Source organism: Gigantopelta aegis, chromosome 6 (genome assembly GCF_016097555.1).
Source record: "Gigantopelta aegis isolate Gae_Host chromosome 6, Gae_host_genome, whole genome shotgun sequence".
NCBI classification, from domain to species: domain Eukaryota; kingdom Metazoa; phylum Mollusca; class Gastropoda; order Neomphalida; family Peltospiridae; genus Gigantopelta; species Gigantopelta aegis.
The window spans coordinates 71,274,931-71,288,006 of record NC_054704.1 but is presented as its reverse complement, the minus strand read 5'-3'; the positions used below and the strand labels follow the sequence as shown (position 1 = coordinate 71,288,006).

The window sequence follows — 13,076 nt, the reverse complement described above, 5'->3', positions numbered from 1 at the left end:
GAATGAGAAATAGCTCAATGAGCCCACCAACAGGGATCAACCATAGATAGACCGCCACGATACTGAAACACACTGGTAATGACCTCCCTCTCTCTGTGTGTGTGTGTGTGTGTATTGCCTACTACCTGTTAAATGTGTATCCAGATCGAGCAGTGTTTTTGTGCTGGGGTGTCGTTAAACATTCATTCATTCATTCATCAATGAGGTATCCCTTATGTTCACTCGTTTGTTAAATTAAAACTGATTGTGTTGTAATGTTTAAGTTAACTGTAAATAAGTTTGAACTAGAAAAGAAATATACTCTTCAAAAGAAGAAACGCAAAACCACATTGTCGTAACATTTGGAGAATTGATTTAATTATTGAATGGTGAGTCCGATAATTACCAAATGTTGGAGGATTGTTCACAATTCACTCTAGTCCATTGTGAGTAAGTGATAGGACACACCACCAAGGTCAAGGTCATCTGGAGTCAATACCGGGTGTGGCCTCCGCGTGTGTTGACAACTGCCTGGCACCGCCTGCCCATTGAAGCAACCAGAGTACGGATGACGTCCCGGGGGATGGTGGCCCACTCGGCCTGCAAGGCTGCTGCCAGCTCGGGCAGGGTCTGGGGCTGTGGTTGTCGCTGTCGGAGGCGTCGGTCCAACTCGTCCCATAGATTCTCAATTGGGTTCAAATCCGGTGATATCGATGGCCAAGGAAGGACATTAATGTTGTTGTTCTGTAGGAAAGCCGTTGTGAGACGTGCTGTGTGAGGCCTGGCGTTGTCATGTTGGAACACTGCGTTGGCGTTGGCCATAACTGGAACGATGTGTGGCCGGAGGATCTGGTCAATGTAGCCCTGTGCATTCAGGTTGCCCTGCACGTGGACCAGGTCAGTTCTGCCAGTGTGTGAGATGGCTGCCCACAACATGACACTACCCCCGCCGAATCTGTCCACTTCCTGCACGCAGTTTGCCGCATAACGTTCACCACGACGCCTATACACGCGACATCTTCCATCATGACGTCGGAGCAGAAATCGGGACTCGTCACTGAACCACACCTGTCTCCATCGCAGTTGAGGCCATTGTCGATGAATCTGGCACCACTGCAGTCGGAGTCGACGGTGTTGTGGTGTTAAGATGACACCTCGAACTGGACGTCTGGCACGAATTCCTACCTCACGTAGGCGGTTCCGTACGGTCTGGTCGGATATCCTGCGCAAACCTGGTATTGCTGCGGCTGTGGAGGTGGCAGTAGTCAATCGTTCCCGAAGGTGGCGTACCCGGATGTAGCGGTCCTGCCCGGGGGTAGTGACCCGTGGTCGACCGGATCTAGGGAGGTCACGTGTTGATCCATGTTGCTGGTAACGGTCCCACAGTCTGGAGATGGTGCTTGGGGACACATGGAATGCCCTGGCAACGGCCGTTCTGGATTCGCCTGCGTCTAGTCGGCCGATGGCATTGTTTCTATGCGGTTCACTGAGACGTGGCATGTCCTGGATTGTCAACTGTCGGCCAGATACAGAGGCCAGGCAAAGCGAACACCTTGCACTTTTATACTGTCGGTGTTCATGTTGCACGTGCAGACAACGCACGTGCAGTGGTGACATGGTTTGCACGTGGCTGCGTTTTTGCGAATATTCACATTTTGGAACTTTATTGTACAGTAGCTGCGTTTTATCGAATGTAACCGTGGGAATGTGTTTGGGACATGCAATGACCTTATATTCACAAAGCATGAACCGGTAGGAAACATAAAATCGGAGTTATAACCCATTTGTACCCTTTTGCGTTTCTTTTTTTGAAGAGTATATATTAAATTTCTTTTCCACCTTTTTTTGGACCACATGTAAGAAATGGAATGCTACACTAGATACCCTTTATTTAAATTGTATATAACTGCCACTCGTGTAATATTCTCTATACCTCATACATGTAAAGGGTGTAACCTAGTGGTAAAATGTTTGTCTGATGTGGGGTCAGTCTAGGGTCGATCCCCGTCAGTAGGCTCATAAGGCTATTTGTCAATGTTTTGGATTTACCATAGTTTGACACCCAATAGCTGATGTATTTTTAATGCTGAGGTCTCGTTAAACATCTAATCTCTTCATTCCAGCCAGTGCACCACGACGTAAATCCATGGCAATGTTACCGATATGTGCTGTCCAACTGATACACTATTTTTAAGGAGCAGGGTGTAGTTCTGTTATGAAGTGCTCATGTAAGGGTTATTTTCCATACCAGCTAGGGATTCATGACCAATTTATCCCAGCTGTGGTATGGTTTTATACTTCGTCAGCATCAGCATCAATGCCAGTGCAACATCAATTTATACTTTAGGCGACAAACTTTCCCTGTACAATGGTGCCAACTGATCATTATACATTTACATCGAGCGCACAAAAACAAAACATATATGGTTATTTGTTTTTGTGTTGGTTTTGTTTCTTTTTTTTTTTTTTAATTTGTTGTATTTTTTTTTTTTGTGGGACAGGGACAAATCTGATGTTATGAAATTTGAGTGGCTTATAACACAGACTAAAGTTTATAAACCTGGAGTGGTAACACTGAAAGCATTTGGGCTGTGTTAAAAGTGGTGACGAAAGATAATAGTCCGAGAGCTAGGTGTATTTTATTTTACCTAGAATCTACAACAGCCATATTACACAGCCATGACACCGGGTAGCTTCCCGACACCAGAAATCCAATTCTTAAAGGAGAGGGTAATTAAGGCATTTTGCCTGGTATGCATATTCAACGATATATAATGCACATTATTGCTTAATATCAATACGTATAATCGTATAGTTAATTAATAAAATGGTTCAATGTGACGGCTATTATATATAACGGGCGCAGCCATTTTGTACCTTCTCAGTGAGTACGCCCTCTGGCGAGCTGGTGGTTACGTAATACTTAACGCGTAACGTCAGGAATGAGCCTTAGAACTAGAGAAACACAATCTACCTGGTTTTTGCAGGATGATAAATAGTCATGCATTGCAATGTTCTGTAATAATACACATCCCAGTAAGCCAGCAATAAGTTTATCAATATATACATATATTATTTTTCAATACAAAATAAAATACCATTGTCAAAGTGGCTACACAACAAATATAAACAATTAACAATGTTTTGCCTATGCATTAACATACGTACTGAAATGATACACGGAGTGTTTTCTTAATTAATTGGTCTATGCCGTTAGTCACTTCTACCTGTGATTCCTAAATGGCAGGTGTGTATATGATTGGTAACCAGACGAGCCAATTAATTGACGCTGTCTAAGACAAAAATACATACCGGTATTGTGGAATATTACCTGTCGCCCCTAAAATTGTAATGGACATGGTTTATTACTGTAAATAGTTCTGTAAAACTACTGATTAAGTAGACTATTCCATCTAAAACCACAGAACTGACCAATTACGTAGTCCCAAAGAAAAGAAAATTATCACTTGGGTATCGTGGGTTGTCGTTTTTGCTCCAACGTAGCATATCAATAGGCCTAATAGCGTACATTTTTCCTTTGGATTATTTAACAGAGAAAAATACTATAACCCCATTTTGTTCCGTTAATGCAACTTGAAATATATTTAGTTAAATAGTTTATTATATTATTACATCATTTATGCTCTTTTACAAGTCAGGTTGATCAAAGAGAAGCGCCTTGTCGAACATTACTGCTTTTGTTTACACTGTACATACAGGAGATAGTCAGGAGCCGATGTCACTTCGCCCCAAGCTATTCCACTGGATGTCACAAAAACGGCTGCCCCCAGTTAGCAGGAATAATCATGGTTTTTTATTAACTCTAAAATTACGCGTTTTTCATTTGCTAAAGTGTCAGTATGTGTTGGTGGTCCGGGTATGCATCTTTCTAACACATAAGGCTCTCGTTTGAGTTGATCCGACCTTTAAGTGCAGCTAGTGGCGAGTGTGGTTGGGGGGCCCACTCGAAAACCCACCCAAATCGATGCAACTTAAGATGATTTCTGGTGGGTAGGTCACTTAAGAAAAACACTAATTAGTGCTAATTACACTTTTATTTGACATGAAAGCTACAAATGGGAAATCAAATGCAAAATGTAGAGGATAGTCCCCTGATCAAGAAACAACTTAAGAAGAGAATATGTGGTGGTAAGGTCACTTAAAAAGAGGTCATGGAACTGGGCATTTCGCACTTAATTAATGCTTAATTAGAAAATGCCACAAACATGAAACTTAAGTCCACCTAGCTCTCGGACTATAAAGTTAAAGTTTGTTTTGTTTAAAAAAAAAAAGAAATGTTTTATTTAACGACACTCAACAAATTTTATTTACGGTTATATGGCGTCAGACATATCGTTAAGGACCTTACAGATATTGAGAGAGAAAACCTCTTTTTCGATTAGAAGCAAAGGATCTTTTATATGCACCATCCCACAGACAGGGTAGTACATACCACAGCCTTTGATATACCAGTCGTGGTGCACTGGCTGGAATGAGAAATAGCGCATTGGGGACACTGATTGGGATTGATCTCACACTGACGGCGCATCAAGCGAGCCTAACCATTGGGCTATATCCCACCCCTTTTTGTTTAACGACACCACAAGAGCACATTGATTAATCAATCACCGGCTGTTGAATGTCAAACATTTGGTAGTCGTAGTCAATAGAGAAAACCTGCTACATTTTTCTTAATGCAGCAATACATCTTTTATATTCATTTTTCCAGATGTGGTGCAATGATTGGAACAAGAAAAAAAATTTAAAATATTTGAACGGATCCACCAAAGTGGTTCAATCCCGTGACAAAGCACCTCAGGCGAGCACTCAACCAACTGAGCTAAATCCCGCCCTGTGATGAGAGATAATGTCCAGCGTCGACACGCCTCAATGCTCCACAAAGATCTTAATGCACTGCTTGCCGCAACCGAAGTATAAGCTAGGCTTTAGTGGTGATACGTTCCAAGCATAAAATATTCCAGTTGCAGATTAATTTCATTGAAGCAGAAATACAGAGTCCTGATTATTTGTTCAATCCGAATAATGGGTCAGAGGTGGTTTTGGAATTGGTATAAACATCCTGGAGTAACCTATTTTCTTGCATGTAACGTGTGGCAGAACATAGTTCAAGGCAAGACTCGATATACTCTCACACTATTCTGCCTTTTCTTTCTGGTGAGTGCACTATGTTCTATCAAAATAACGAACACTTGGGGAAATTACCAAAAAAATCATGGAAATTGTGACTATCAACTTCATATTAAACAACCAAATAGAATAATAAAATGATTTTATTTTATTCAAATATACATATATAATCTCTCAATCTTTTATTCATTCAACAAAATTTCCATACGAAAACACCAACCTGTCAGTTAAGATATATACATATTACCCTATGCATGTATTGTATTTTATTATAAATAAGAAACTGTATCTACCTACTCTGCAAAAATATATATATATATAGATTTGGTCTGTACATAAAAAGAAAACTTTAAAATTTAAACAATTAAAAAAACCGTAACATTTTATCACAGACTGGACTTCAGCAACATCACAGATTTAACAACTGACATATAACAGCACATTCTTCACAGGTTAATTCAACACAAAAATATCACAGACAACTAACGTTATCCTGGTAACACAACTTTTGCTCCAAAACCACAAACAATTGGCCTACCCACCACTCGATTCGAAGCAAGTATGTTAACAAGCAGCAACATGAATTGGCTGCCAATAAAGCCCAGTATCTGTAGTAAATCTACATGTTCTTTCACTGTATTGTAGATGTGTGTGTAATATGTTCAAAACAATAACAAGGCTCAAAAGCAAAGGCTAGACACTGGAGAAGCAGTTCTAGAACTTAGACTTGTAGTGTAATTATTATAACAATTGTGGAAGACTTGTGACTGATGAATATGGATTAAAAACGTAAGATTTACACTATTGCTGCTGAAAATTAAGAATTCTCAATATATCTGAAATATTACCAAAAATAAGATAGAAAGCAAAAGCTGATTGATAAATAGATTATAAGAAAGCACATTGTGCACTTTCAATGTCTGATATAATTCTAAGATTTTAAAAATATAATTGCAATGTAGATGATAAATGTGGACATGTTTGTCTGACAAAGTGTTTAAAAATACTGTCATTTCCACAATTAATACTAAAATAGGTTTTTGGTTCGGGCTTTTTACATATGTTTTGAGATTGTCTTTAATCTAAACCAATTCAATTATATTTGACACGTTTTGAGAATATCTGGAATAACTGAACATAGAGTACGTACTGGTATACTGTCTCTGTCGACTCATGAAATACAACCGAGTTCATTCATATTACAAGTAAAATCTCAAGCGTGTCACCTGTTATCAGTTATTTATTTTTACAGCTTATTATGAAAGATTTTACTGTATAGCTAGATCCCTGGTCTCTATCCAACATCTGGGACCATATTTTCGAAGCTCTCTTAGTGCTATGAAATCATAAAACCATCGTAGAGTGTGACGTCACTGCAGCACATGCCATAGTGACGTCATAGCTTACGATAATTTTACGATTTCGTAGGCTAAGACTGCTTCGAAAATATGGGCCCAGGGTTCTAGCATTTCCAAGATACATTTTTGACTTTATTTGTGTTCGATCTGGCATATATTTAAACATTAAAGGTTAAACCCTCGAAATTATTGATAAAACTTATTGAAAATTACAGCTTGGCAAGATCAGTACCACACAGCTCGTTTCTAGACTGATAAACTACAAGCCACATGAAATGCTAAGATGGAATGTTATGTATTGCTTTGTTGTCGACAATTTTCACTTGTTTCTGTTTTTCATTAACTTTCTTGCCATTCTTCTGGTCTTTGCCGTCCCTCTGTTGTTTGCTGTCCTCTTCTTTGCTAGCCTTCTGTCCTTTGAGAATACCATTCTCAGGCTTCTTCAGAGTTTCAGTCTGTGTAGGTTCGCTTTCTTTAGTTAATTCCTCCTCTAGTTGGCTCGCCGCCGCTGCTTCCTCTTCACGCTTCTTGCGTTTTGCTTCTGCCTCGCGTTCTCGTCTCTCACGTTTCGAGTCGATCACCAGCTGCATGCACACACTCAGTGGAGCTTTCTCAACCAGTTCACTACCTGTTGTCACAAAATAGTAACAAAATTAGTTTCAACCAATATTTATTACCACCAATTCGGTTGGCTAACAGGTAAAAGTCGATCACCTGTTGCATGCATACACTCAGTGGAGCTTTTTCAACTAGTTCACTAACTGTTTGTCACAAAATAGTAACAAAATTATTTTCAATCAATATATATTGCCACCAATTCGGTTTGGCTAACAGATAAATGTCTATATATTAAAGCATCATGATAATATTTTTTATTCAAATCAACAAGGCAGGATATAAACAACAAAGAAACAAAAAGTCGGATGCACCCACACCCACCCACCCAGACATGCACCCACGTGTAAGACAATGCGAAAGACTGAGAGAAAAAAAGAGAAAAAAAAAAGAGTAAAAGTTTGTTTTGTTTAATGACACCACAAGAGCACATTGATTTATTACTCATCGGCTATTGGGACCGGCGTCGTGGTAGGTCATTGGTCTACAGGCTGGTAGGTACTGGGTTCGGATCCCAGTCGAGGCATGGGATTTTTAATCCAGATACCGACTCCAAACCCTGAGTGATCGCTCCACAAGGCTCAATGGGTAGGTGTAAACCACTTGCACCGACCAGTGATCCATAACTGGTTCAACAAAGGCCATGGTTTCTGCTATCCTGCCTGTGGGAAGCGCAAATAAAGGATCCCTTGCTGCTAATCGGAAGAGTAGCCCATATAGTGGCGACAGCGGGTTTCCTCTCAAAATCTGTGTGGTCCTTAACCATATGTCTGATGCCATATAACCGTAAATAAAATGTGTTGAGTGCGTCGTTAAATAAAACATTTCTTTCTTTCTTTCTTTCATCGGCTATTGGATGTTAAACATTTGGTAATTCTAACATATAGTCTTAGATGGAGAGAGAGAGACTGAAACTGAGAAACAGAGGCATAGACACAAACACACAGTGTATTCATTTCAAATTGTAGTAACTGTTATGACAAGGTAGATAGAGTCAAACCTCATTAAAGTCTGTTTTTGTTTAAGGACCGGCCTTGGTGGTGTCGTGGTTAAGCCATCGGACATAAGGCTGGTAGGTACAGGGTTCGCGAGTTTTAATGACTCATTGGGTAGGTGTAAGACCACTACACCGTCTTCTCTCTTGCTAACCACTAACAACTCACTGTCCTAGACAGACAGCCCAGATAGCTGAGGTGTGTGCCCATGACAGCATGCTTGAACCTTAATTGGATATAAGCACGGAAATAAGATAAAAAAAAAAAAAAATTTAATGGCCTTGTTGACATTATGCCACATACCGAGAAGTTTCCTGGCCTCCACTCCATCGATGATCGGGTTCATCCATGTTGAGATGCGGGTGTCGTGCAGGTCTGTGGCCTTGGGAACGTAAATGTAGAAGATGAGATCCAGCACTTCCTTCTTCTTCAGTCCTCGACCCTTCTTCATACCCTGACCTGTCATGTTAATAGAAGGAAGGAAATGTTATATTTTAACGACGCACTCAACACATTGTATTTATGGTTATATGGCATCGGACATATGGTGAAGGACCACACAAATATTGAGGGAGTAAAACTGCTGTCGGCACTTCATGGACTACTCTTTTTCGATTAGCAGCAAGGGATCTTTTATATGCACCATCCCATAGACAGGATAGCACATACCATGGCTTTTGACATACTAATTGTGGGTCCACCGACGGGGATCAATTCCAAACCGACCACGCATCAAGTGAGTGCTTTACCACTGGGCTACAGTGATGTTAATAGATAATAGCTCATGTTTTACAGTATTCTTACACATCTGTTGTTGAGAAAATTATTTGTTATTTTTAATAACATATATTTGTTGACACAAATACATGTGTTAACATTTTACAGACATACGACTGGCTACACCTAGGTGATGACCAGGTCACCAATGTTATATCATCCAATGGAAAAGCACGGAAGAAATCAATCACTATATATGACATACAAGTTAACCTGAAATTGACTTGTCTGTGACGCACAAGTTAACTTTAAGTGTTAGGGCCGTACATAGGTTTTAGTTGGAAAAGGCGTTTAACTTTATTTTAAAACAATTTTCTGAAGATATGTAAGAAATAGAATACTACATTCATGTCCGTAAGACACCATTTATCTTACAACTCGTTTAAAAATGTGCCCAACTCGCTTTCACTCGTTGGATATGTTTTTAAACAACTCGTAATATAAACGGTATCTAACAGTCGCTCATGTAGTATTCTCTATTTATCACTCATAGTGTGTCAAGACATTTTTATCAACTATATCAATAATGGTTGCCAGAGTTAAGTAATATAACTACCACCATCACCATTCTGTGAGGTTACGGCTGGATAGGGAAAGAAAGAAATGTTTTATTTAATGATATATTTCAATTATGGTTGGACATATGGTTACGGATCACACAGATAATGAGAAGAAACCTGCTGCCGCCACTCCATAGGCAACTCTTTAATTAAAGACTTTTATATCCAGCATCCCACAGACAGGACAGTACATAGCATGGCCTTTGCTACACTACTTACAGAGTACTGGCTAGAACGAAAAATTACCCAATGAGCCCAATGATGAGGATCGATCCTAGACTGACCACACATCATGCAAGTGCTTTATCACTAGGCCACATCTCCCTTTTCCCCTCTCCCCACCAAAGGATAGAAACAAATGAGAAAACAACTGTTATCATTGAATACAACACTTAAAATGATATGCAGGAATGAAAAATGACTGGACAAAACAAAATCTGGAAGACTTTGCTGGGTTTTGAAAACACAGAGTTACTGTGAGCTTTTCATCAAAGAAGGACAGGACCATTTCAGGTGGAGAGAAAAATTCTGAAAAATGTTGAGGTTTTTCATCTTTAGATAAGGAAAAACCCCATAATACTTTTCACATAATAGCACAGAGAAATGAGAACGTAACTCGTACCACGGAACACAACATCAACGGCTTCATCGATCTCAGCCACGGATGGGTGCAAGTCTGACTCATGGAAGAACTCTTCTAGCTCCGATATATCAAGTTCCCCACCAAATGCCTTCCTCTCAAACACACCCTCATAGCCTGAAACAAATAAATACACTTTTATGATAATGCCAAACACCAAACGCCTTCCTCTCAAACACACCCTCATAGCCTGAAACAAATAAATACACTTTTATGATAATGCCAAACACCAAACGCCTTCCTCTCAAACACATCCTCATAGCCTTAAACAAATAAATACACTTTTATAATGACACCAAACGCATTCCTCCCAAACACACCCTCACAGCCTTTTAACATATCAAAATATACTTTTATGATGACACCAGACACTTTCATCTCAAACACACACTCATAGCTTAAAACACATAAAATATAATTTTATGATGACACCAGACACTTTCTGGTCAAACAAGCTATCCTAGCCTGAAACAGTTAAAATATAATTTTATGGGGACACCATGCACTTTCTAGCCTTCTACAACGCGACCATTTTTTTCATTTGGAGACTAAAAAGGTTCATACTATCTACAACTAAGCACCATCTGGCTCCTAGATGAAAAGGTTAATGTAGAGGGATACTTTCTGGTCAAACAAGCAACAAATTAAAATATACTTTATCAAAAACACCAGACAAAGAACGGTTTCCTCTCAAACACTCTCATAGCCAAAAAACACATATAGAAAATTTTAATAAAGGCTTTGTGTTGAAGTTTGTGGTTTACACAAAACAACCTGATTACATTACATTAAGCACATAAACAATTCAATAATCAGATGTGAATATGACACTGGGGATTCACAACTTTGCAGAGCTGTGAAAAGTAGAAGGATACCGTGAATTTTTCGTTAACCCTTTCCAGACTATATCGGCTGTAGACAGCCTGTACACTCAGTCGTAGATGGCTTAGTATATGCAGTAAAAAGTGGATTGATTTCTTTCGAAATGATTTGTAAATATGCCAAGTAAAAACTAAATTATGTTTAAAATCTTAAATAACTCAGTCTCAAAAGGGTTAAAGAACACAGACAGAACAGTTTTTGAGCAACACTAAAATCCAGGACACTTTCATTTTTGAATAATGACGTAATTTCTGCAGATTCACTGAAATCTGTATTTCAATTTTAACATACATCTCAACTCTGACCTCAAGGAAACAGACAATACTTCTAATACATGATCTACTTTAATGAAAAGTGTTCCGGGTGTGGTTAACTTACGCCTCCTCAGATCCAGGTAATTATCAAACTCTTTGAATGTGAACGGTGTTTTAACTCTGTCCTTCCCGTGCTGTTTCTGTACTCTTATCAACATGTTTTTGTATTCCCTAACCATCTTGGAAAAGGTTGAACCATTCCACACAGCCTGAAAACAAAACCAGCCACCGTCATGACCCATGTTGAAACAATCATATTTTAAACAATTTTAATCAGGCAGGAAAAAATGAAAATGAAAAACTTATAAAATATACATGCAATGGACATTTTTCAAAATGTGCAATCCTAAATGTTAGCCAATAAAAAGTAACATATTTGCAAATATTACATATTATTACATAATGAGAATATATCTGTATTCTTAATGGTCGAAAACCAGTCACATGACCAGCCGTAAATAGTGGTATTGCCCTGAGACGGTCTCACCGGTCCATCAAAAGTGATATTGCCCTGGGAGATTTAACCAATGAAAATGAAGATGAGACAAAATTCTATCCAATTAATGAGTAGGTAACGCAACTGCTAATAATTCTAATGTAAACAAGCACAAACTTGTGACAAATCGCTTTGCTGTCCTTTAACAAAAAGATAACATCTTTAGTCATACTGAGTTGAATTCCGCAAACACGACAAAAACAAGGTCAGTAATCGTCAAATTGTGTATGGAATGTCTCGCAGATTTAGAAACGTACATGATACATCAAAATGCAGTTGGAATCGGCACTCTCAGGATTTTATGTTACAAATTTAAACAAATGCATTTGGAGGTAATCGGTAACTGTTCAGTATAAATGTATGTTAAGATTTATCACATTTTATGTTTTATTTTGCTTTTAATATGATTTTGACACTCTTGCTGGTTATAATGTCTCGAATTTGATTTTTGTCTTAGTAATGTTTCAACTGTTTATTTCTGCATTCCTCTGCGTGTCATACAACGTCATAGGACGTGACATCACTAAATCCCATCGTTTTAAGGCATTGTGAGAAATTATAAGCGTTGGCGTATTTCGATTCTGATAAATAAAGCAGGAATGTACGAGTCTTATGGATGACATTATGTAATAAAACAATTATTAACTGCATTTCGGGCAATATCATGTTTTATGGACCAATTTCTTCGGTCCATAAAACATGATATTGCCCTCAATGATGGTCATTAATTGATAAATAAACACTAATATATATTTAATGATATTATATTTAACCTACATTTTACAATCATGTACCAACAACTGTTCAATGTTGTTGATACGTATTTGCAGATATTACCTACATTACATACACTAACAAGTTTAAATCTTATATTATATATTATCAGATATTACATTACATACATAATACACACCAACATTTATCTGGTACATGTTCCACGTGACAAACGTAACATTTTTATAGATATTACACACAGATAACACACATATTATGGATATTACAAAAAATAGACTGCAGTCCTCGACATGAAACAAATTGAGTGGGGTGATTAATTGCTCCTGTTGCTTATATTATGGGGAGCCATTTAACATATTACCGTACTGATACAATATAAGGGAGGAAATGTTTTATTTAACAATGCACTCAACACATTTTATTTATGGTTATATGGCATCAGACATATGGTTAAGGACCACACAGATATTGAGAGAGGAAACCCGCTGTTGCCACTTCATGGGCTACTTTTTTCGATTAGCAGCAAGGGATCTTTTACATGCACCATCCCACAGACAAGATAGTACATATCACGGCC

At 38.5% G+C, this 13,076-nt stretch overlaps 1 protein-coding gene across 2 annotated transcripts in view; it reads right to left on the bottom strand.

The window, feature by feature from the left end:
• Positions 1-5,260: 5,260 nt before the first annotated feature.
• The window catches only part of LOC121374330, a 90,893-nt gene continuing 83,077 nt past the window's right edge, over positions 5,261-13,076 (bottom strand). For both annotated transcript variants that reach the window (XM_041501395.1, XM_041501396.1), the window contains 4 exons: positions 11,333-11,477; positions 10,055-10,189; positions 8,399-8,554; positions 5,261-7,113 (listed from right to left, as the gene is read on the bottom strand). In XM_041501395.1, the coding sequence (XP_041357329.1) occupies positions 6,764-7,113; positions 8,399-8,554; positions 10,055-10,189; positions 11,333-11,477 (786 nt within the window). In that variant the 3' untranslated portion in view covers positions 5,261-6,763. The remainder of the gene's footprint in view (positions 7,114-8,398; positions 8,555-10,054; positions 10,190-11,332; positions 11,478-13,076) is intronic.